Source organism: Scaptodrosophila lebanonensis, unplaced genomic scaffold (genome assembly GCF_003285725.1).
Source record: "Scaptodrosophila lebanonensis strain 11010-0011.00,11010-0021.00 unplaced genomic scaffold, SlebRS2 tig00000072-arrow-pilon, whole genome shotgun sequence".
Classification (NCBI taxonomy): Eukaryota; Metazoa; Arthropoda; class Insecta; order Diptera; family Drosophilidae; genus Scaptodrosophila; species Scaptodrosophila lebanonensis.
Window position 1 is genome coordinate 1,186,853 of NW_022060558.1, and position 25,701 is coordinate 1,212,553.

Here is a 25,701-nt window from a genome sequence, read left to right on the forward strand (position 1 = left end):
TTTGGCCCAGATCTGCACCTATGCCTCCAACTGGGCGCTATTATCAGCTTATAAATAGTCATTGTATTTTTTAGAGACAAATTGGTTTGGTTGTTTTTTGCAGGAAGTCAAATGTGTACAAATAGTACATAAGAGGACCGAAATTCTTTCTTGCTGTACTCCAGAATCAATTACAAAAGCCTTCCTTACTTGCAAAGTTCGATCAGAGCGAAATTTTAATGGCAAGAAGGTGTTCTCAGTCCTATTAAATTCTACGAAATAATATCAATAAATATACTTGTATAATGGGAATATATAGTCGGAGAAGGCGGGGTCAACTCCGCCAGAACATCAGGAGTGGTACCTTTGCAGGACCGGAATGTAGCTGAGAATGGCATACTATCTATTTAGAATGTTATTTCAGATTTTTAAACTGGTGTTGTTTTAATTTTCTCGGGTGCTCGGGGTTCTGTATTGGGTTACGATGAAAATGACCCATTGTCGGATTCGACCCAATCTCGACTTATTTTAATTTTTTGTCTTCTAGTGTATGTTAAAACTAATTAACTAAGTACCAAAAACTAACTACGTAGATAAGACTTTATAAAAACAAATCTGCTGCCCAAATCGGATGCATTACTACACACTTGAAATATTATTTTTAAAAATACAGAACCTGTATACACTCTGTAATAAGGGTATTTTTGTTCATTAGGACAATGTGAATATATGGTATCCATGTGTCTTTTTTAAGATCAGCTGCACTTTAAATTTGTTGGTAGAATTATTCTATTCTATTTACAAACTCCGCCTTCAGAAAGTTTGCAGACGTTAATATTGTATTCCAAAGGAGTTCCCTAAGAATTTAATGGGTTTTATTAAATGTGCATTGTATTATTTCCGCTAATATTTTGTATATTGGGTACATTAGTACCTATGCTTATGCTTTGTGATATGTACAGTAATGCTGGTCGTTTCTTTCTGAATCACTGCACTTTGAAATTCTCTCGTGCAGACCACTGACCGACAGAGCAACGATCTTTTCCTGCTGCTCACTCAAGTGTTTGGCAGACAGTTATAAATTCAGACAACACTTAATTTACTTTTCAGCATGGGTTTAATTAGTTTTTAACATATACAGAAGTAATTTGCTTTGTTCAGTGAAGAACCAGGAAGCGTTATTCAATTGGTCTCTTTCCCTCTCTTTCTGTCTTTCATTTGAACTGCCTATGTAAAGATCCTTAACGTCACGTCAGCGACGATAGTGTTGTTGTTCAAATTGCAATTGGTCATGCAATTGCTGTCAGTTAGTGTTGTTGTAGTTGCTGTTGTTGTCTCATTTACAATGCAGTCGTTGTACGCAAGTCGCCGCCAACTATTTTTTAAGCATAGTTGCCAGAGAGGCGCATTGTGATTGGCAAAATATGAGAAATGAATTCCAATGCATTGTAGATATTCATATATAATTTGCTTCGCAGTGATTTTCTTTGCAATCCTTAACTGCTCATATATGCATATAACAAGCTATAGACATACTATACTCGTATGTATGTACATATGTTTGTATATACGAGTATCAAGTAGATAACTCTTTACGCTCACGCCATCGGCAACGTCAAGAAAAAATCAACCCACGCCTTTATTGCAATGTTTGCATGACCATTTTGCATATTGAGGCGCTTGGGTTTGATTTGAATTTGAATTGCATGTAAGCATGTGCTTCAATACACCATCATTTTGTCCATACATACATACATATGCGTGGGTTAATGAACGAAATTATTGGGTGCCGTATAACTTCATTGCGGACGGAAGTTGGATGAGCGCTGGCGATGGCCTGGCACTGACCATGAACTGTTTGCCAAAAACCATATGTGAATACAAATATGAGTGCAGTACATAATACAAAAGAATTCAAAATCAATCTACCGATTTTTTTACACACTTTAAAGCTCGACAATGAAAACGGTCTTCAAGTGTTCATCTAATTTTATTTTTACTTCTTTCAATTCAGCCACCTTTCCAAAAGGACTTTGAGAAGCTGACCAATCTGCTAGCATGAATGGAAATTTAAGGCTGGGAAAGAAGGGAATGCAGTCGACAAAAATCCATTCTATAGAATTTTTGCTTAACATAACATAACACAACCGCCCTTCAAATTTTCACGCATTCCACGTATAGCTTTTCAATTGTCTGACTAACACTAAAGCAATGTCATAATGCATAATAAGTCGAGCCTATTATTTTGCAATTACATTTAATGCCGTTTGAAAATAATGACATGTAGCAATCAATGCAGCTGCAGGTTTTAAAAAGTTCTCATGCCATTGTACACAAAGAGAAAAAAGTACAGTGTCATATTATCTAATTACCAATTGACCCCGTCATTCGGACCTAAGTACAGCTCTAGATTGAATCGTACTGCACTAAATATAAGAAAAAAGAAGTATCCACCGAGTCGACATGACTCAGGTGCCTAAGCGACTCAGGGGTCGCACTTCCTGCTTCCTGGAAAGTGCAGTCTAACTAGAAGCTAAGCCGACATGTGCATATCATACCTCATTGGAACGATTTTCAGCTGTCAAAATGGTTGACGAAACCACCCCTAACCGAGCAGTGCAGCTAAAGAGCGTACTCGGAACACCATCAGGGTCTAACTTTTTGTGGATTTGCATGAAATTAACGATTTATTGGCATTTAAGCTGGCTTAGAACTGACGTAATAAGTCAAGTGTGTCCAATTTGCTAAATGAGTTGCACTACTTTTTTGTTTACAAAACCAAGGAAGGAAGGAAGGAAAGATGGTTGCCTGCACTTGCTTCATTATTTCTATGAATGACTGTAGGTATAATTTTTATTAATGAATCTCCAAACGAAATGCATGCAAGCGTATGGCAGAAGAGCGGTTCAACCACCACCAATATGGCCAGCAATTGAATATAACGGCCAGCACAGGAATCGTTAGCAGCGCATTGTATTGGCAATGGTTATTATATTGGTTGCCAAGGGCGTTATACTATTGGAACTTTAGCTGCTAAAATTACTGACAATCAATTGGCACTTGCCTCAGATTGCCAAGAAAGATATAAAAGCTATAAACTATACTAAACTTTAATTAATTGAAGACAATTTGATTCTTTATCGCACCCACACAAGTCGGCTTAAAAATATGAATTTATTCACTGCTGCAACCGTTCAATCGATCAATCATTAAAGGCCAAAAACCTTTACGATGAGGACCAGAAATGTGAATACCACATGTATACATACATATTACATATGTATGTATGTATGTATGTGCATTGTCACTTGGGAAAGCAAACACAAAGGATGAACGAGAATGGGGCAGAACCCGATGATTGTAAAGTACTGAAAATCATGAAAAAAAAAAACCAAAATAATATGCATATTTTCGGTGCTATAAATATTAGACACCCTTTTAAGTTATATATTTTTGGCACAGCGATTATACTTAAAAATAGTATTCCCATAATAAAGGTTATTTAGTTGCTTTCAAATGTCTTAGGAGGTGAATTTATTAACGCTTGAAAGCTTTTATATAGACGGATTAATCTTTTGACATTATAGCCATATTTTTCAAAAGAATGTCACTTACATAAACCATTCCGGCATTTTCTTTCCAATATCCGTAAGAAATTGCTTTTGACGGCAACCGACAACATATGTATGTATATGTAAGAAATATCCATACTAACATTGTGTAAATGCAAACAAGACTGGTGAGTCTGACATGTACTTATATTTCATACAACCGTCAATTCTTCTACAGTCCCCAAAGAGAATATATTAAGGCACTATATGAAAAAAACTATATGTAATAAGTTCTATCCACTAAAATTGAATTTTGTTCCAATCGTTCCTTTGCAAGCTCCTACTGCAGTATTGCACTTAATATACATACATACATATAACTGTCGTGCCGGCTATTTGCAATAACATTTTACAGATAGTGGGTTGACGATACATTTTTTATTTATTTCCATCTCTAGTACTCCACTGAAGTTCTAATACTTAACCAGAGGGTATTAAAAGCCAAGAATATGATGATAAAACAAAAACGGAAATGCCAGCCGTCTGCTTTGGGGCTTCAAGACGGCCCTTCTTCGTTTTCATATCACCAAAGAGGAAATGCGAAAATGACAAAATACATACATACATATGTATGTATGCATGTACATGTATGTACAAACACAGAGGCATAAATAAATGCTCGTTTGCTTATACAGTTGTGTGTATTGCGATTTGAATGCGAGTAAACAAAAAATATTTAACGATAAAGGCGCCCCAAATGACGAGCTAAGAGCGCGGTTTGAGGCTCAAAATTTGTTGGCATGCAAAGTGACAAGGCGCCAATAAATGGTGGGGGAATACAAAAAAGAAAAGAAAATAACGGCTGATGGCTAGCTGGCAACAAACCAGCACTAACAACAACAAACGCAAGCGCATGAGCAAGTCAAATTTATTTAATTGCTAAAAGCAAATATACATAAGTATACATATACATATATGCACATACATACATACATGTATGTATGTACGTATGTGCATGAGAAAAGCTCTTTGGTGAGTCATGGATTGAACAAAATGCCTGCCAGCATAGGATGATAGACAAGTACCTGCAGATAACGGCAGTTTGCAAACCAAATGCAGCTGCAAACTGCGAACGCTGCAAAAAAATAAACAATTGTGATATACGATCTATTCGATCCACTGCTAATACAGAGTGCGGGTCTTTTACATAAGTAAATACTTACAAATGTACAGACATACATATATACATAATTACAAACAAATTTATCTGCGCTTTAAGTGACCGAAAACAAGCGATAATGCCATTGAATGGGAAATAAAAAGAGCAAATAAACAACAAGAACTCGATGCCGATAGCCGGCGCGTCGCCTGTTGAGTGTGTGAGAGAGAGAGCCCGCTATTATTTTATGGGACAACAATTAAAAGGAAGCGCGATAACATTATGGGTTAAGCAAGATTTTTTGTTTTGTAACTTGAACTACGATATAAAGTTTGGTACCTGATGCTTCTGAAAATGAGACTGGAAAAGGTGCGTGGCGACAGCAATCAACAAGCAGGCAAAAAAGGATAAACGCCAAGAGAACGGAAAAGTGAATGATCGTGCACACTCACACATGCAAACATATGCTTACATGCAGATGTTGCGGAAAAATGGCAGCCCTTGGCAACAACACAAATAATTATTTGGCAAGCACTTAATATTATAACTTACTTGCTGCTGGGCTTGTTGTTGTCGGTAATACCATCGAAATTGGAAATCATTTTGATTATAGCTTTTTATTCGGATTTAAAGAGCGAATTGAAAATTTCGATTTATTTCTTGCGGTAAACTTCACAGTAGTACGCGATCGCGGCGGCAAAGGACACGAAGGATATTTACTTGAAAATGTGCGCACAAAAAATGCAAGGAGCTCTTTGTTTTTAGTAAATGCACTAAACCACACAAAATATTGCAAGTTAAGAGACCGGTATAATTCAAAAATTCGAATAAAACACAACCGCACGCTCGTAAAGACAAAGAGAGTTTGAACCAATGCAGTGCCGTAGCAGTGCTGCCTATACTTCTACTTGCTCTGCTAGTGCTACCAATGCGTGTTCCCGCTGAAGTATTCGTACTCGATACTCACAGTTGAAATTATAGGTCGATACACACACTAGTGTTGCTAAAGTTTTACAGTACTAATGCAATCGATAACTTGTATGTACGTGCACAAACACACACACGTATATATATATATATATATGCATATATACGTATACGCACACAAGCGTACAGTCGCAGCACCATACAAAAAAAGTGGAAGTGTTATTTCCAACGCAAAAAACTACAACTCAAGCAAAGTTACAAAGCTGCCCAGTTAAAGTAGCAACGATTGCTGAAGTTGTCCCTTTAGGCGTGTTCCACACACTCTTTCGATGTCGTAGCGGCGCGAACCAGCAGCACTTACAAACCGAAATGATAAATCCAATTGCAACGGAGGCCATAAACTCAGCCAATTATGTGGACAACTACATAGATTCCGTAGAGAATCTACCTGACGATGTGCAGCGCCAATTGTCACGCATACGCGACATCGATGTTCAGTACAGGGGTAAGTCAGTTCTGTTTTTCTCAGGGTCCAATCCTAACCTCCATGCTTTGCTTTGCTGACAGGTCTGATTCGCGACGTGGATCATTTTTATGACCTGTATATGTCGATGCAATGCACACCAGATGTAGGTAAACGTGCACGGACCATAGCGCGAATGCATCAGTGCTTGGTACAAGCGCAGGAGCTGGGTGACGAGAAGATGCAGATTGTAAGCTACATGCAAGAGATTATCGATGCGAAGGTACGGCAGTTGGACACGGATCAGCAGAATCTGGACTTGAAGGAAGACCGTGATCACTTTGTCGGCCTAGACGACGGCCCACCCTCGAAAATGCAGCGGTTACAGAGCCCCATCCGAGATCAGGCAACGCATGGTAATTCTCTCAATGGCAATGGCATGGGTAGCAGCGGCGCCAATTATGCGACCAAGGAACATTATGTTGTGGCCTCATATGGCAGTGTTGTGGGAGGTTCTGCGGGCGGTAGCTCTGTTGGCGCCAACTGCGGCAGTTCAACGCCCAACTCTGAGCGTTCCAGCAATTTAAGCAATGGCGCCAATGGATCGAATGGCAATCTTAGTGGGTGTGGTGGTGATTTGCAGCGCACCGGCAGCAAACGCTCGCGACGGCGCAATGAGAGTCTGGCCAATAATGGTAGCTCTATAGAGTTGGGCGGCAACGAGTCCAATTCGGCCAATGAGGCTGGTGGCAGCGGCAATGGCAATGGTGAGCGTAAAAACAATCTGGCCAGCGGGAGCAGCGGTGGTGTAGGTCAGCGCAAGGGCAATGGCCAGGCGGCGGGTGGAAGCCTGTCGAGTGGAGCGGGTGGTGGCAATGCAGGCAGCGGTAGCGGAGGTGGTGGCAACAATTCGGGCAAAAAGAAAAAAAGGAAGGTACGCGGCGCTGGCGCTTCGAATACCGCGGCTAATGCACGCGAGGAGACGCCGCCGCCCGAACCGATTGATCCCGATGAGCCCACATATTGTGTGTGCAATCAGGTAAGCGCGATAGTTCTTTTGACAATAAGCAATTTTGCCAAAGATTTCGATTCTTTCCTTTGTAGATCTCCTTTGGCGAAATGATACTCTGCGACAACGATTTGTGTCCCATCGAATGGTTCCATTTTTCGTGCGTGTCGCTGGTGCTGAAGCCCAAGGGTAAATGGTTCTGTCCCAATTGTCGCGGTGAGCGACCGAATGTCATGAAGCCCAAGGCGCAATTTCTCAAGGAGCTGGAACGCTACAACAAAGAGAAGGAAGAAAAGACCTAAACAAAATGGCTCGCGCTCAATATTTATGCACATACATATAAATACACCCATTTAAGTTTAGCAACGTTTTTGTGTCAAACACCAGCGCAGTTTGTAGTTAGACATAATCACCTAGCACCGCTCTTGTAAATTAATCGCTTTTAAGATGTCTAGTTCGGTTAACAAACCACACGCACCAACCCAGCCCCTCTCATCCTTTATCCCCAACTACGCCGCACTAGTTTAAGCGCTCGAAAATCAAAATGGCTAGGGTTTTGGTCGATCGATATAACATCCCATTTCCATCGCCTCCAGGACGCACATAACAACAAAAAGAATCAACATTGTTTTAGTTATTAGAGGTTTAAAGGTGCGCCTATTTTGATTTCAAGTAATTGTACAAATACCTTTATATTAAAACACAGCGTAAATTTAATAATACACTTAATGGTAATAAACGTTGATATTCATATGATCCTTAAACGTAAGCAGAATTTTAATGAATAAAGCCGCCGTTTTTGGCAACATTTTTAGTGAAGCATTCCATGTTTCGAAGTTTTTGCGTTCCCAATTTAAATTAGTGATGTGCATTTCAAAAAGCCCACTCTTGCCGACGACTTATCGATTCACTTTGCACATCACTAATTTACAACCGCTCTGCATCAGCTACTCAACCGTTGAGCACATGTGCACTGACGAATTGTTTTTTTACATTTTTAACTAAAAATACTTTCTTTTGATTAGTTTAACCACTTCTGGCAACTCAAATGAGTCCCAGTAAGATTCCACCATTGACCTACAAGGTCGTGGCGGAGTGTTCCGTCTCCAAAGCACGCGCCGGTCTCATGACCCTCAGGTTTGCAGAAGTGCTCTTAAATTTTGGCTACACATATGTACATTTTTATAATTATTTAATTTATAGGCATAGCGAGGTAGACACACCCGTCTTCATGCCAGTTGGTACGCAGGGAACCTTAAAGGGCGTGCTGCCGGATCAGCTTATCGAAATGAACTGCCAAATCCTGCTGGGCAATACTTATCACCTGGGCATGCGGCCCGGCATTGAGACTTTGCGTCGCGCCGGTGGTCTGCACAGCTTTATGGGGTGGCCGAGGGCCATACTCACGGACTCAGGTGGTTTCCAAATGGTTTCGCTGCTGCAGCTTGCTGAGATCGACGAGCATGGTGTCAAATTTCGCTCGCCCTTCGACAATAGTGAGTGCATGCTGACCCCGGAGCATTCGATACAGATCCAAAATGCGATTGGAGCGGACATAATGATGCAGCTGGACGATGTGGTGAAGACGACGACTACTGGACCACGAGTGGAGGAAGCTATGGAGCGCACTATACGTTGGGTGGATCGTTGCATTGAAGCACATGCGAGGGACGATGATCAGTCTTTATTTCCAATTGTGCAGGGTGGCCTGGAGACGCCGCTACGTGAACGTTGCGTCTCCGCATTAATCGAGCGACGTGTACGTGGCTTTGCCGTCGGAGGCTTAAGTGGCGGCGAGAGCAAGGACGACTTCTGGCGCATGGTACATGTCTGCACGGATCGATTGCCGCGTGATAAGCCGAGATATCTAATGGGCGTGGGCTTTGCGGCGGATTTGGTCGTTTGCGTCGCTTTAGGAATTGATATGTTCGACTGTGTATTTCCAACGCGTACCGCGAGATTCGGTTGTGCTCTAGTGGATCGCGGACAACTGAATTTGAAGCAGCAAAAGTACAAGCACGATATGCAGCCCATAGACAAGGAATGCGAGTGCAGCACTTGCCTACGATACACACGCTCCTATCTTCATCACATTGCCACCAACGAGAGTGTCTCCTGTTCCCTTCTTTCAGTCCACAATGTGGCCTATCAACTGCGCCTGATGCGTGGCATGCGTGAGGCAGTGCATCGCAACGAATTTCCACAATTCGTACGAGATTTTATGGCACGACATTTCGAAGGGGAGCCCTTGCCCACTTGGATACGCGAGGCACTAGCTGCTGTGCACATAGAATTGCCGCCTGACATTGTGGACGAACAGGCAGCTGCCCAGAGTTGATACAAATAAATGGACTCTGGTACAAATATAATAAAATAACTTGATGTATTAAAAGATGTTCAGGCAAAATACAAAATAACTTTGTAAAAAAGATAATTGTATATAAGATTTACGCTAAAAAGTATGTATAGTATATATGTATGTATGTTTTAAATTTTTAGAAGACACTTGTGGTCTTGAATGCATTGTCATAATTTCTGGAGATGGACGGATTTCTTGTCAAAATGGCTACATACTTAAAATTAAATGCGAGTTCACACAATCGAGTCATTTGTTTAAATAATACAGAGATTCAGAGTTGATATTTGTAAAAAAATATTGAATAATATTAGACACTCGACCTTATTTGGCTTTTTAAATGCAAGACGGAAAGCGGATTTTGTTGAAATTAAATAATCAAGTGACTTGCTTGTGTGAGTTCATCGTAAGGCTCGTTGTTAAAAAAGGTTTATAAAATATTCGAGCATTCTTTGTGCATTGAATTGAAGCTGCCAAGAACTATGGCATTAGAAGCTCAATATTGGGGTTTTGTAAGACCAAGAATATTTGATACTGCGAGAATACGACCAGCCAGCAATATACCTGAAAATAATTGGTTATATGAATTAGAACGAATTGTTTATTTTTGTTAAGTTCTGGCAAAACTCACATTGTAGGCGACCCAGACAAAATTCAGCAGCGCCGAGAATGTTTGCTCCAGCTACAAAAGAGCAGATCGGAATAAATTACATTTGAATATAGGTATAATCCAATACTCACATATATATAATAGCCTCCAATTAGCCAAAGACTCCAGCAGAACTGAAACAGAATGGCCAAGCCAACTAAAATTAGCCAGGGCAGGAGCCAGCCTCGTGTGTTGATCTTAATGCCATAGTAGACCAAATAGGAGGCAATTATAATCAATATAAAATAGATTATATAGAAACTGCCCCATACTGGCATCGTAGTTCGAATATCAGTTTCGAAGAGCGGTGAATAAAGCTGCGCAGACTCGCCGCCACACAACATATAAACAATCTGCAACAAAGCACAAGGTCTACTTAATATTTTAAGGCCGATTAAGTCTTCCGCAAACGTACCAGCGTGATGAGCACCGCGGACAGAGAAGCGGTGTAGGCCGCCACAGCATAGCTACCTGCAATAAGCATCCGTATTAAGGATAATGAATGGGTCAAATAATGGCAATTCGTATATTACCTGTCCGTACATTATCCGACCATATTATGGGCGACCAGCAGGAGCTCAACACCACCATTGCACTGCAAACGAAAGAATTTACTCAATAAGTTTTTCCAAACAATTGAAGCTGTGACGCGCCCTTCGATTACAATTAGCAACGAGGCAGCGTCAACGCCCAAATATTTCAAGACTTGGCAAACGTGCCAAAGAGCTAAATTTGTTCTACATTTGAATGTTATTCGCACCAGTTTGTTCTTATACGCCAATACCAGTAACAAAAGGCACTTTAAATGTGCTTTTTAATAAATAAATGCGTAAAGTTTGGATTTAACGCAAAGTAAATAAATTAATGAAATGTATAGAGTGACCATATACATATATAATAAATGCTGCGCTGTCAACGTGGCCAAAAAAGAACAGCATTACATTATGTGAAAGTAGTGAGTTGGCAGCACTGGATTTTGAAGGCGACCATCTCCTGCACAGAAATACTAGCAGTTGGTATTTATAGCGCCCTGTGTTGGCATTTAAAAGGCAATGAAAAATGTATTGCTTAAGTGATGCACTTATTTATTAAAATTGTGCAGAGTTCATAAAGTAAACATCATTAAATTAATATTATATGCTATTATTTGATTTATTATTTATTTTGGGTTCAAAAAACTTAATTACTTCTCCTTTTCCAATAAGTTTTTTCCTAAGAAAGTAGAAAAAAATGGAATCGCTTGCACATATTGAAAAAACTTTATTTCAGGCATTTTCTTTCTTCAAAGAAAGATATTTTAGTATTTGCTAAGAAAAAGTTAGTTAACATTTATTGAATCTAAACAATATATTATAAATAAACACATTTTAAAATTAAACTGAACAAAAAGCAGTCCAAACTTTTTCTATAACATTCCTAATAATAAGATTAGTTAGCATAATTGTACAAATTCGTAAATGTAGTGCATATATTACAGCTCTTTAACGCATTTAATGCATCATATGGGGGACGCGTTAGCCCCCTTTTCAACACCCATGCTAGCCTGCTTTTTGGCTCACAGCTGATTTTGGCGCTCGCTGGGGCTGCTGCTTGCCGGTCGGTCGGTCGGTCGGTCGCAGTTGCCGCAACGATCTTCATTTTCATTTAACAAGTGCGCGTCGCCGTATTCGGACGTACCGGTTGTTTCGCTCGCTACGAGGCCTCTACATGTTTGCGGTTTAGTTTAATGCTAATAACGACTAAAATGAATATAAACGCAATAATTAGTGCCACTCTTTCGGTTTCCATTTCTGTTTGTGTTTGTGTGACATAAATGCAGTTCTAAATTTGAAGCAGGAAAAATGTAAGCATTCCCCAACTATAATTAAATCACAGTGCGTTCGCATAAAATGCAATAAAACCCACAAGAATAAAGTGTGTGTGTGCGTGCGTGCGTGTGCATGTGTGTGCGTGCATTTTTGGCGTAGGCTAAATGACAGCGCACTCCTAAAACATAAACCATAAAAAACCAAATTCAAGATGCTTGCAAACGGGACAGCAATTCGCAATGCGTGCGTATACGACGCGTAGCTTATTTTTTCATATTTTCCCCCGTTTTATCATCAGTTTTATTTTGTTTTTTAATACAACGATGTAAATGCAGCGTGTAAATTAATCGCCGCTGTGAATTGGATTTTCTTATTGGTGCGCGTTGTGCAAATTCTTGTTCAATGAGACATGGAAGCGCTTTGGCAGATTTTCATGAAACTCGTACGAGCATAGATAACTCGGAAGCTAATGAGAAAATTTTTTATTTGTGTTTTATAGCGCTTTATCTTCAGTTAAGAATTGTTGAAATTGTCGAATTTCAGACACTATCTTCTGTTGTTAGTTAGGTCAGCAATTTGACGAAAGTGGCAAAGCTTTTGAGTTTGTAGTCATTTAGCATTCTTCAGGTTTTTTTTTGCAATTTCATTTCTTCAGTTAAATGCTGATCTGAAAGTTACTGAATCGAGGTGCCGCTGTTGATCTTTCCTTAAATTAGTTCCATAAATTCTGCTCAGCTGAAGACGCAAAGTTATTCTTATCCTTCTTCTTTAATGTTTAACAGCCTTTTTGGGTCAAACTTTTAAATATTTATTTAAAAACAATCTATCTGTTGTTTGCTGATGAAACTCTGATGTTTACTTGAAACCGAATTCCAGGTTAATTCATTTATCAAGAATCATTTCATAAATTTGTTACCATTTTTCTTATGGGTATATCTTGTAATATTGTTGAATTTCTTTGAGGTCTCCTAATTCCAACAATCAAGAATGAATTGGTAATAAAAAACAGCATTAAAAAAATACAATATATTAGAGGTTTATATTTTATATTTTTTATTTAAAAATGAAATAAAAATATAAAACAGCGTTCATTAAAAATATAAAAAATAATTAAATTGGTTTTTTTTTAAATACATATGTATAATACTACGAAGAAAGCCGATTGAAAATGAAAATCTTAAATTTACGCTCATTTTCAAATTGAATTTTATTTAAGAATTTTCTTTAAGATCCTATAATTCTAACAATCGAAAATATACTATATTTTCGGTAATCGTCTTCTAATCATATAGTCTTACAATTATTTTTCTTTAAATTAAAGAATAGTTAAATAATTATGTAAATAGAATTTTCAAAAGTCTATCTTCACCACAATTTGTTAATTTTTGTTTTGCAATCACGGAACTTTTCTTATCACCCTGAAAATTGTATTTGATTTAAAAATTTATCGCTTTCAAATTTCATTTAATTTTCTTCCTCGCCACCATCTTTGATTTCCTTTAAATAATCCTTAATCAATCTGAAAAACATCATAATCAATACAAATAAAAGAATAATTTCAACAGCTGTTTTTAAAGCCGATCTTCAAAATCAAAATCAAAAACTCTACCATGACAGTAGGAAGAAATTCAAAAGTAAAATCTGAAATTTTCTCGTTTTCAAAATGAATTGCCGTTTTGATTTGCCCGCCAGGATCATTTTGCAACTTGTAATTATTAGCGATTGCCGCAGACTTTGTTGTTTCAATTAAATTCATGTTATTCGCACGATTCGACTCCATAACTATAACTTATGTCTGAATTCGTGTACACATGTGTATTATCTGAGTGTGTGTGTGTGTGTGTTTGTCTGGGTGTGCGTGTGTGTCTTTCACCTGTGAGTATTTTGGAAGACCTCATCTTTAGCTCTTTCAGGCAGCAACGTGGGCTTAAAGTGCACCAACAAACGCCAACAAAAGCAGAGCAGAGCAGAGGGAAGAGAAAAAAAATAAAACGTTAATAATTCGTGCAATTTCATCAAAACAACAACAACAACAGCAGCAGCAGCAACAGCAGCTTCTTTTTTGCACTGCTCTCACAATTTTTCTGAAGATTTTGCTACATGACGATTTTTACTTTTCGCTCGCTTCTTATTTGCCAAAGTGCTGCTCATGTTGTTGTTGTTGGCGGCGTTTGTGGTGGTTGTGGTGGTGGTGGTGGCGGTGGCGGTGTTGACGGTGGTGTGTGTTGGAAGTGTGTTTCGAGTTCATGCCGGGCAAAAGTGATCGAGGGGGCATCGGAAGCGGCGAAGGAGGAGGCATCGTCAAACGAGACATTCAGAGACCAAGCGCCGACCCATATTTCGATTTCATTTCATTTACAAAAATAAAAACAAAAACAACAAAAACAGACGCAGCCACCACAGACTAGGTACAGTGGCATCTTCGCACGAAATTCGTGCTAAAAATTCACAATTTTCATCATTCTAATTGTGTACGAATTCGGTTTGGAAGTTTTTCTATATATTTATTAATAATCATTATTTTGTTTTGTTTTTATTGTATTTCGATGCAATTTTTGTCTGATTCTGACATAGCTAGTTACACGGATAAGTTAATTCCAGAGAAAATTGTAATTGATACTTAACATTAACGTTGTTGTAGACCATCGCTTTGATGAGAAGTTTTGTGTGTTTTAACAAGGCTGCATCGTTCATACATATGTATATCGACAGATCATATATAACATCACTTTTGGTATTTTAGAGGAAATATTTAATTTTCCATTTATGGACAGGATTTTTGCTTTCATTTTCTGAAAACTTTGTTTTAAGCACTGCGAAATCTCTGGGGCTTGAATCTATAATTATTCTTATTTTGTCAGTTCTGTTTTAAACTTTGTGGGAAACTTCAAGTTCTAATTTGTACAACAGTATATTTTAACCATAAATATTTACATATTACGATTTGTAATCAAAATTTACCAATATACCAATGTGCACTCGAATTTAAAACGTGCACAAAAGTAGCTCAGGCAGTATTTTACTTTTTATGGAACAATCAATCACAAATTGTCAAACTGTTATCGTATAGTAAGAGTATACTGCTATCTATAGAACTAACTAAAAAGAAACTCTGTTTCGAATATTTTACATAAAGAAATTATGTTTCCTATAGAAACTGAATCCTTAATTGATTTTTAACAAAATGTTGTAGACTCTATTTGCAGAAATGCCGAAAAAATTGTTCATCTCATGGCCAGCAATTTCATTTTCTATGTAAAGATTAGTTGCTTTGGGTTCCTGTTTCCAGTTTTTACTTTAACTTCCTGGCCTAAACGATTTTGTTATAAATAGTTTGTCATTTGTTGAGTTGATATTATTTCTGCCACGAAAAAGTGTCCACAACTGCCACTGTACATCGGCCAAGTTCCTCAAGTGCGCGCAAATAAGTAAAAGATACGCCGTAAAAAGGCAGCATAAGTGTATCTTCAAGATGCTTTTTCTGTATGCTCTCTGTTGGTCAACGTCTGCCGTCAATGCGGCTGCCGCTCGGCTGCTGTATTGTTGTCTCTTGTTGCTGTTGCTGTTGTTGCTATTGCTTTTGGTAATATTATTATTATTTTATTGCTTTTTGAATATTGAATGGCTACGACAGCGGACACTTTGCATTCGTATGCAAATAAGTTATGCCGGCAAAGAGGCCACAACAATGGACCAACTAAGGCAGCAACAACAACTGTAATTGTTGGCAAATAGTACAAAAGCTATTAGTAATACTTATTACATACTGATTGAAATTATTACAATACGCGGCAGCAGCAACAACAGAAACAACAAAGCCAGACGATGACACCGACACAGACACAAAGGAAAGTGGAGGCACACAGTCTGTAGGCATACTTGTGGGTCTACAAATCTTCAATTGAAAGGTGATCGTCTTTTGAAAACTGACCTATTTGCAAAGGCGCCAGAGACAAATTGTTGTGTGGTCTTTGGGCTTTTGAAGCTCTCCAAAGACGAACTGCTTTTGTTTATGCTAAGATGATATTGAGGAGGTACATAAGTATTTCAGAATATGGGGCAATGCTTGCATAAAATTATAGACAGAATTTATTACAAATTTGCAAGATTCTATGAACGCCAATTATTGAATGGGGACATAATAGAACTATAATAATAGTTTACAAAACTTTAGTAATATACTTGTAATTATTACCCATAAAAAAACGTCTTGAGAAGTTGAACAAAAACTCTGATATCCATGTTGTGGAAAAATAGCAAATAAAGAATTGAGCTGCTCACATTGTTTGAAGCATTAATAATTCTTTCTATATATATAAAATAGTTTGTATCGGCTCACTGACTGCCTGATTGGTGATCAATTCCCAAACGGTAAGAGCTAGGAAGCTAAAATATAAAGTCAAATTTCTCTTTACAGTGTAGGTGAGCAATAAGAAGATTATTTTTGGCATATTCAAATTTGAAAGTGCGAAAGGGTGCTCCAAAATTTGTAAGCAAATTCTAAACTTTTCAGGCCGGAAAAAGAATACAAAATAAACAACACTCGCCGTTTGTTGAAATTTGTCTTGGGCCTGATTTATTAAAGTTTTTCTGTGAAGCTCCAAAATTTGTAAGCAAATTCTAAACTTTTCAGGCCGGAAAAAGAATACAAAATAAACAGCACTCGCCGTTTGTTGAATTTTGTCTTGGGCCTGGTTTATCGAAGTTTTTCTGTGAAGCATATTTTGGAAATCGATAAAGATGATCTGGAAAGCTGGAATTTGAGATCTAGCTTTCTATAATTTTTGTAATTCCGAATTGATTGAATGTGTGAAACTGAGTTGATGTTAAAGGTAGAATCCTCAGCGAATTTGAGGATTTTGGAAATACAATTTATAGGTTTTGTGTTGTCTACATTTTATTTAAAGCTACAAAATATTGAGAATTAAGCAATGGGACCCTAGCCTTTTTCCTGAAAGCCGATCACATTTGTAAATCGATATAATATCTAAACGCCAGAACTTGCACTTATTAAAAAGACCTTTCCAATAATGTAAAATTATTATATGTGTACAATTTGTTTTAAGAATCATGGTATTTTTGGTTTGGAATACTTGTGACACATTCTTCCGTTAACATCATTTGTGGATCCTTGAACTCATATAAGCTTAGAGTATGTAAGCCGTGAGAATGGGACATGCTGGTGTGAAAGCTGGCCAAACTTTTTCAAAGATCCCAATAATTATGCTGCGAAGTCTGTACGTCCATTCGCAGTAATCTCATCTATTGACTATAGTTCTACTACTGGGTGTCCTTCTGACTGTTGCATAACTGTTAAAGTTCAGGAATAAGCTTCTTAAAGCCCTTTTACAGATATAGTAATATGGTAAAGCTACTTTTTTGGCATTGCGGAGAAATTCGATAGACTTTAATTTTGGTGAATATTCTTTTTCTGGGCTTTAAAAATTAAATTATGGAAGTTGCACACTTTTTCCTCTTAGTTTTTAGTGCTACAATAGTGTTTATTTATAATGCTTTGCAAAAGTTGTGGTCATGGCCGGAAATGGGTCGATTCCTAAGTTGGAAATATAACAGACGCAGGGGACGGCTTTCGGGCAGAGCTCGTCTATGATCGTTGTACAATTTTCTCTCAGCAGTCGTACTTTTTCTTGAATGATTCCCAGTTGTTATGGCTTTAATTGGTTGTAACGTTTTTATTAATTTACTCTTTTTTACACATGTCCCTAACAGCACCACGAATTGAAATTCTAAAGTACTCGCCTACTAAGCACTCAAATGTTCATTAAACTATTAAAATCTGTTGAAGTGTTCGGAGTGACTCCAAGTTAAGAAACAAAAACAAATATAAACAAACGAAATAAATGTAAAATGCTGCTGTGGATTTCATAAAGCTCAACAGGTTTATTTCGGCATACTTCAAAGATTCGAGTACAATTATTTGGTAAGTTTCATAATTGTTTATTTTTAGATGGCAGTGAGCATGTAATGACAATTATTCGATAAGTATTATAAAATCCAAAGGGCTCAAACATTCTAGCTCTTTGAAAAGTTTTTTTTATAAGAAATTAGTACCTTTGTAATATGTTTTTCAATTTCTCTGCAATCAAATAATATCATCAACCATTAAATTCAATTTTTCCGAAATTTATTCTCATTCATGATCTACGGATGTTGAGTCTAAGAAATATTGCATAGGTCCGTGCGAGCGAAAGGACATTTCCGAAGACATTGTTTTCTGCTTTGTTTTTGAAGAATTCCTGGCTACTTCAAATTTCAATTTTTCAATAATAAATCTTAATTTATTGATAAAATCTTGTTTATATTTTTGACACAATTATCCTGTTTTCACAAAAATCAATCTTAGCCCTAGAACATTTAATGTTTATTTCGGTATCGTAATCAGATTTCGCATTTCTTTTTTATGGTGAAGTATTATCAAAATTTGTTGACTATATCATAAAGATTCCATTGAAGTTTATAAGTTTTCGATAATGCCGCATTACAATCTTAAGATTTATTAGAATCTGTCATGACATCAAATGGCATATTATATGGTTGTAGCGGAAAACTTTTTTCCCCTCTTTTCCAGCTACAATGCTTCCTCATTTAAGTTAACTATTTTTATATTATTTATAATTCATTATTCATTTATAATTTAACTATTTTTGTAAAAGCAATGATATTATAAGGAAAGAATTATTCAAGAAATATTTAACAAAAAGTTTATTTTTGCTGTTTCAAAATAATTAGATACTTTGTTGCAAAAGAAAGTTCTTGATTTCCGTGCAGAAAAATGTTAATTAATATTTTTAATGGGCTCAATTGGTCCTTCGATAGAAAACAGTCCAATGACCAATGCGTTTAAAGCTATTTAAGCTTAAGTTATTTCAACATTATTGTATTTATCTAATTTCCAAAGCATTATATTTGTTCATTAAAAAAAATCGTCTTCTCAGTAGATTTATTTAAGAAAAATAAATATTAATAATAATAATAATATTTAGATAATCCAGCTATGCTGTAATTTAGTTTAATGGGCTAAAAAATTCTTCTTCTTAGTAAACTTATCTTTAAATAAATATTAATAATACTTATTTATATAATTAACTTATTCTTGCAAATATGATTGCCTTACAATTTCATGCTAATTAAGTTAAGAAATTGACGCCTTCACGGGAAAATGGGGAAAAAGGTTTCATCTCTTCATCTTTGTTTTCCATCCTTTGCTGGCTATGCTTCAAATTGATTTGGTCGACACGAAAATGTGCGAAAATGTGGAAATGCGTGAAAATCCCACAAATATCCGTTACGCCTTTGCAAAACGACTTTGGCCCAGACAGTTCTGGCCTTCTTCTTGTTGTTGTTGTTGTTGCTTTTGCCGCTCTTCCCTAGCTGCGCTTTATCTGGCACAACGCATCTCTTAACTGCAGGAACCAACGGCCAATGGCCAGTAACAGCAATAACAACAACTATGCCTGCACTCTCATGCGCGCATGTGTGTGTGTGTGTATGCCTTTGCTTGCATTTATTTCAAGCAAGTGGTTATTTAATTTTTGTAAGACTTAATTTCTTGCCGGAGTCGCCACAAAAAGCTGTTTGCCACATTTTATTTGATGTGCGCAAATAATGCAAAGTCCGCCAGGCAGCTCAATGCGTGCTAGGGCTGTCTGCCGTACAGTGGGCACCAAATAACTTTAAAGTAAATACTTAAAGTCTGTACTTCAGCCCCCTTTTTTCCAGAATGCTATATATTGGACAAACGAAAAGTCCTCTGCTTGCTGCCAACAATGTGGCAATACAAATATATATCAATTAGAACATAGCCTATCATCCTGGCAATAAATATATATATATATATATACAAGTATATATATATATATCAATTAGAACATACAAGTAGCTTAACTATCATCCTTGGTTATATTCTCACTTTTTTGAAACCTTAAAGTTGTTACTTTCTCATCCCAATTTTCACGTATTACCTTTTTCAAAACAGCTTCGAATCTGTTTGTGAAAGTAAAATAAAACTGTCCACCCTTTAATTTTTTTTCCAACCTTCAAATCAACCGATTTGATTTGAAGATATTTTGAAAGGATTCTGACAACTTTTTGTTGCCATGCTTTGCATGAAATAAGCAACAACAACTTATTGATTATTAAAACAACAAATTACAAACAGTTGCTCGATCGGGAATGCTTCAACCGGCTCGTGGCGCCTTCCCCGGATCGGATGAATCTGCCGAATACCGTGGCTGAGTCATATGTGGCCAAAAAATCAATTTTTTGCAACTTACTTATACCAACACAACTTTCTTCACACATGGAAAGTAAAGCTCACCTAGTGTTTTAGGCTAGTAATACATATGTAGGTTCATATCTTTTTCTGAATATTTATGGTTTTCAAAAACATTTCAGTTATGCCGAGTATAGGAAAGATAAAATAAAATGTTTATTATTATGAGGTGCAAAAAATAAACTTGTTACTGATTTTTAAAAACATTTGATTTAATAATTAAATAAATAAATTCTTTATAAAGTTAGACATTTATACCTAATTCTGTTTTTACATGGTTTTGATTATCACGGTTAAATATTTATTATTTAAAATAACATATGATCAATGTGTTTTTACACGGTTTTTTTTACAGGAGTTTTTCTAGAACTAATCTACCATGTAAAAACAAAATTAGGTGTATTTAAGTAAGATTTCTGTTTAAGAAAACAAAGAGAATGGGGCCTGCTAGTAAGGAACTAAGCAGGTTTTCTAAAGTTTTATGAAATGGAATTGGCGAAATGGAACTGTAACATAAACAATTCAATGTATAACTATTTCTTTTAAGTGTTCATGTTTTATTAGAAAACCTAACGATATATTCTTTGCAGTGATAAGAACAATCAAAATATTGTCAAAACGTTTCAGTTTCTTTTGAAAATGGGACCACTGTGAACGGTGCAGGAGTTACGACTTACAAGATCGCCAGTTTTCTCTGCGAGTATGTGTTGCATGCAACGTCTGCACTTCGTTCGGTTCACCTGTGGCGCGCCACGCGTGCGCCCAACTTTGTGCTGTTGGAGTTGTTGTTGGAGTTGTAGCCGCTGCTCTTGGCCATCGTTGTGCAGAACATTTGATGTTTGCTGTCGTCAGCTTGGCAGCTGCAGCCGTAGAATCAGCATCGGAGCAAGAGCAGTCCGCAGTTTCTCCCATCCGATCTAAACTGATGATTCTGCTGACCGTTTTCAAAATTTATACGCTCGATCAGCAATGCACTGAAGCATGCAGAAATGGAGAAGAGGCAAGAGGATGGATGCTTCATCCTCAATGCCAGGCCAGGCAACATGTTGAGCGACTGCTGCCCCTGTTGGCTGCTTGATGGCTGACTGGATGGTCTGCTGGTCCAGCTCTGCTGCTTCGTACCCTCTCTGCCTGACTGACTGACAAACTTGCTTAGTCATAAACACCCAAAATCCATATTTAAACAAGATTATTTGCCTGCGCTTAAAAGCTTTTCTCATTCGCCCCCGACCCCTCCCGTTCCGACCACTCCCCTCAACACTTGCGGTCAAACGATCCTTGCTGCGATCACTTTAATTTGCTTTGAAGCATTCTGCCTCCTGTACTATAGCTTGGCTTAGATCATGATTTATGATCAAATGCAAAAGTCAGAATGATTGGCGTGGGTAAAGTATCGGGAATTGTCAGTTGTGTGAAAATCGTGGCAGCTACCGTTTATGCTACCCGATCTGAATAGAAATCAATGTCAAGTCCGTGCGCGAAGCGGATTTATGGCGAATTTATACTTTATCGGCGATCGGTGTGAGGATTAAGCAATTTATTCGTTTTGACGTTTTATGGCGCACTTTAGCGGACGCAGTGGCCAGCAATCACAGGCCTAACTGTAAGATACAAATGTGATTTTTATGGGAATAAAATTTAAAATTTTAATATGATGTTTCAACTGCTTTCGAATAAAAAATTGAAGATCCTGTCATTTTCCAAACAAATACAATAAATAATAATAATCCCGGTTAAAGAATCGTGTATGAATCTTCAACATTTTTAAACTATGCCCCCTTTTCCGTTGGAATTTTGAATGCCAGACTCATCAAGCAGCAGACCTCCAGCTAAAATCAGACTCATTAAAAGAGCAGACATTTCTGAATAAAACTAATATACTATTTGTTTCCAGGACCTATCACATATCTAGGTAAAACAATAAGAAATCATTTTTTATTTCTATTTGATTTAATTAACTCCTCTATTAACGCCTCCGATGCCATCCGGCTAGCTATGTCCCGATTTACAGCAAAAACGGTCAGGGGCGTTATTAGACCTTAAAATAAAGATAATTCGATTACTTAAGGAGAGACAGCCAAACAGGAAAGGATAATTTCCAAGCTAGCGTGCAAAAATTTGATTGCCAATAGAGCTAGCTATTCCGAGGCTAAGATGATTAGAAAACTCTCATTGTGATATATGGCATCATCCCCTTCCTTGTTATTAATCCGCCATTAAACACTCCGTGCTACTAATGAATTTACCTAATTTCAGAATCGCCAGTCCTGGTACTTCTGTAAGATTATTTGCTGATCAGTGCTGAACAATAACAGAGAGGGGGCTCTGCTTTCCTCCTTTTCCTCATCTTAATTATTATTATATACATAATATTATTAAAATACACCTAATTCGGTTTTTACACGGTAGATTGGTTCCAGAAGCAACCGTGTAAAAAAAGACATAGATAATATGCAAAAGAGGTGATTGGTTCCTTATATCTAAAGAAATATATGTATTTGCAAATTTAAATTTTCAAACAATGTTATATTAAAATCGAGTAATAAAACACCGTGTAAAAACAGAACTAGTTGTAAATAAATAAGAATAAGAATCCATTTTGAGAGATAGAAGCGAGCTATGTGAGTTGAGCTCCTCTTCCGTGCACTGAAAAATTCTTTTTAAAAAAATTCTGAAAAAAACCGATTGAATACCAAAAAAAGATGGAATTGTTCATAATACGTTCCTGTGCATTCTAGAAAACTTCTACATTGATCTTAATGGCATAGGAATCGATCGGTCTGTCGACATTGCCTTTCCAATAGTTTGTTAAAGTATGCTTAAGTGGCTTATTGGCACTCTTAAAACCAATCATTTAAAACATTTGTTAGCAACTTATTGCCGTTTCTGCAAGATCGTTTGGTCGGTCGACCCATGCCTCAGGTTATTCAAAGTATACACAGCCTTAGGAGTCTTCGCTGCTCCTTTGACCATAGTCTTATGTTGGCAGGCACATGTGCAATTCATTTATCCAACTGTCAACAGTTCGTATGTGCACATATACTACTTGTATATGTGTATGTGTGTGTTGTCGGGATCCTCGCTATTCACCTGTTTGAACAAACATTGTCAGCAGTGTCTTCGCTTGGACAAATGAAATGCCATTTGCATGTTTGGCGGCGCATACCAACAATAACAACAACAACAGCAACGAGCTGTAGAGAGAAAAATTATTACAAAATAATGACTAAATTAAATAACAGTAAACGTTTTTACTTTATTGCATTAACCAATACTGCATATAAATCTCGCCACAACACGCACACAGCACGCAACGTGAAGCCGCAGTGGGGACGATTGAGGATCAGGAGCGGGTAGAAGCACACGACAGCTGCACAGTGGTCAGAAACTATACTTAAATGAAGTGAAATTGCTTTCATCCGAAAATTAAATAAATTAAATTTCATTCAAAAATATTTCGGGAGTGAATTAGAAAGGAAAGGCACTTTAAATTGAAAAATGAAAGCACGGACAGTTTGCAGTGTCTAATCCGATCAAATTCAAGGAATGCGATTAAGTTTGTTAATACTATAATACTGATAAAGTTATAAGGATAAAGTTTTCCTTTTAGTATTGTAAATATTAAAAATAATATTAAAATCTACATAAAGTATTAAAATTATTTATTATTATTTAAATCTCTCTCTAACATCACTGTTAAGAACAAACTGATTCATTCAATTTGATAAATAGTTTTGTGGTATTCATGATGAAAATAAAAATGAAAACTTATTCAAGAAGTTAAGAACTTAACTAGGTGTTTTTTGAAACAGGTATGTGTTTAACAAACACAGCAAATAATAAATCCCCCATGATCTTGTTGAGAAGATAATGAATCCAAAATAATAATTGTTTTTATCAAACAAGCTACGAAAGTCGTATTCTCCGCGCCATTATTTGTGCTCTGAGTTCATTATACTCTGAATACAGCGCAACAGTTTGCTTAGAGATTTTCTATCTTATAAAAAAATAAAATTTCAGAATTAAATGAAACACTTAATTCATTAACATTAATTGTAAATAAGCAACATCCTTATATTTGTATTTTTAAGAAAGAGTACCGATTTCAGAATTAAATGAAACATTTCTTTGATCTTAGCGTCCTGTCCTATATTTTGTGTTATATTTTGACGTACTAGCTTATACTTGATAACTGTAACAATGTCCAATGTTTTTAAAACAAGGGAATACCATTTTATCCTTAGAATTTATTTTTTGTTTTAAAAGAATTCGTTAATTAACAGAGTGCTTATAAATCTATCTAAAACTGAATCTCGTTGGTTATTTATATAATTTGCCTCTTCGTTTTTATTTCACATTTATATAGTATTCTGGACCACTGTGATGGCCGGCTTGTTTGTTGAAGAAGAGGCAGCGCCAACTTTGTGGTTGTTGTCTATGATGTTGTGTTGTAGTTGTTGTTGTTATTGTTGTTGTTGCTGTTGCTGGCACTCAAACTCAAACAGTGTGCGCTGCCATTTGAACGCTGTTGGAAATGGCAGTAATGTGACCATTTAAGACCTCTTTCTGATGTCTTATGGAGTGAAAACGTCCTGCTGTGTGAAAACAAATTATAGGCATGTAATGTTGCATGTTACGTCGCCGCTGTGTAGACATTGAAAAGCGGCGGAAAAAGGGGGGCAGGCACTTGAGCATCAATGGGGAGAGGCCTGAGCATACTCAGTCAGTTGTGGCAGGCTGATGGTTGCGGGTTGGGGTTGGGGTTGGGGCCGGGGCTAGTAGCGTTCAAAAAGTTTTTTGCGCGAATTGCAAACTGGCGGGCAGTTGGATTTGGGCTTTAACAGCATTGACTGCGGCTTAGCATCTTGGCGCACAGTTAGCTTAGACTTGCATATATATGTATATATGTGTATATCTATGTATGTATGTGTGTTTGTGCATGCTGCTCTAATGCTCTCCTAACTGCTTATCAGATTTGTGAGGATTGCGCAAAAACTATTTCTACCTCCATTTTCTTGTTAGACTTGGCCAACCAAGCAGCCAACCAACCGAGCCGCCGATTCAAGCCGAGAGTGCGACGCTGTCTACGTTGCCGCATTTAAACGAGGATTTCACAGTGAATTAACTTTGAGGATTTTCTAGTCAGTTGTATTTGCTATTTGCTGTGTTTGCTGTTGTTGCTGTTGTTGCTGTTGTTGCCATTGCCGTTGTTATGCCTCATGCCGTTTGCTTGCTCAGACTCAGCCTCAGACTTTGCTCAGACTTGGAAATAAAGTAATGAAAAGCTAAACTAAAATCTAAACTAAGCTAAGCTCCAAACACAAGACGACAACAGAACAACAACATACATACTACGATATACATAAGGCAGGAGAAATAAAATAGAAACAACTGCTGGCGGCTGTTTTAGACATTGACTGCTCTGGAATTGCTCCTCGCCTGGTCCACTCTGTTCAGTTCAGCTCGGTTCGGCTTAGCCCAGTCCGCTTCTAAGTACTCGGACTCAG

At 37.3% G+C, this 25,701-nt stretch overlaps 5 protein-coding genes across 6 annotated transcripts in view; 3 read left to right on the top strand and 2 right to left on the bottom strand.

Annotated features, from left to right (window-relative positions):
* Nucleotides 1-5,536, bottom strand: part of LOC115625280 (microtubule-associated protein Jupiter) — an 87,255-nt gene extending 81,719 nt beyond the window's left edge. The window contains exon 1 of the mRNA XM_030520285.1: nucleotides 5,242-5,536. Coding sequence (XP_030376145.1) covers nucleotides 5,242-5,291 — 50 coding nt within the window. The 5' untranslated portion in view covers nucleotides 5,292-5,536. The remainder of the gene's footprint in view (nucleotides 1-5,241) is intronic.
* Nucleotides 5,537-5,811: 275 nt separating this feature from the next.
* Nucleotides 5,812-7,852, top strand: LOC115625234 (inhibitor of growth protein 1). Its single transcript, XM_030520219.1, has 3 exons — nucleotides 5,812-6,121; nucleotides 6,184-7,118; nucleotides 7,184-7,852. The coding sequence occupies exons 1-3, from the start codon at nucleotides 5,986-5,988 to the stop codon at nucleotides 7,388-7,390; spliced, it is 1,278 nt and encodes a 425-aa protein (XP_030376079.1). The 5' UTR covers nucleotides 5,812-5,985; the 3' UTR covers nucleotides 7,391-7,852.
* Nucleotides 7,853-8,057: 205 nt separating this feature from the next.
* On the top strand, nucleotides 8,058-9,475 carry LOC115625223 (queuine tRNA-ribosyltransferase catalytic subunit). 2 transcript variants are annotated; one of them, XM_030520206.1, is made up of 2 exons: nucleotides 8,058-8,225; nucleotides 8,292-9,475. In XM_030520206.1, the coding sequence occupies exons 1-2, from the start codon at nucleotides 8,137-8,139 to the stop codon at nucleotides 9,424-9,426; spliced, it is 1,224 nt and encodes a 407-aa protein (XP_030376066.1). In that variant the 5' UTR covers nucleotides 8,058-8,136; the 3' UTR covers nucleotides 9,427-9,475. The 2 variants fall into 2 exon arrangements, with proteins under 2 accessions (XP_030376066.1, XP_030376067.1); XM_030520207.1 differs by having other exon boundaries at nucleotides 8,173-8,235.
* A 241-nt stretch (nucleotides 9,476-9,716) lies between these two features.
* LOC115625224 lies at nucleotides 9,717-10,948 on the bottom strand. The gene is made up of 6 exons (XM_030520208.1): nucleotides 10,854-10,948; nucleotides 10,627-10,688; nucleotides 10,509-10,564; nucleotides 10,186-10,446; nucleotides 10,076-10,126; nucleotides 9,717-10,008 (listed from the first exon to the last, which is right to left on the bottom strand). The coding sequence occupies exons 2-6, from the start codon at nucleotides 10,682-10,684 to the stop codon at nucleotides 9,925-9,927; spliced, it is 510 nt and encodes a 169-aa protein (XP_030376068.1). The 5' UTR covers nucleotides 10,685-10,688; nucleotides 10,854-10,948; the 3' UTR covers nucleotides 9,717-9,924.
* A 6,802-nt stretch (nucleotides 10,949-17,750) lies between these two features.
* The window catches only part of LOC115625394 (pneumococcal serine-rich repeat protein), a 73,062-nt gene continuing 65,111 nt past the window's right edge, over nucleotides 17,751-25,701 (top strand). Inside the window, exon 1 of the mRNA XM_030520433.1 lies at nucleotides 17,751-17,842. The gene's annotated coding sequence lies outside the window, so the exon portion shown is untranslated. The remainder of the gene's footprint in view (nucleotides 17,843-25,701) is intronic.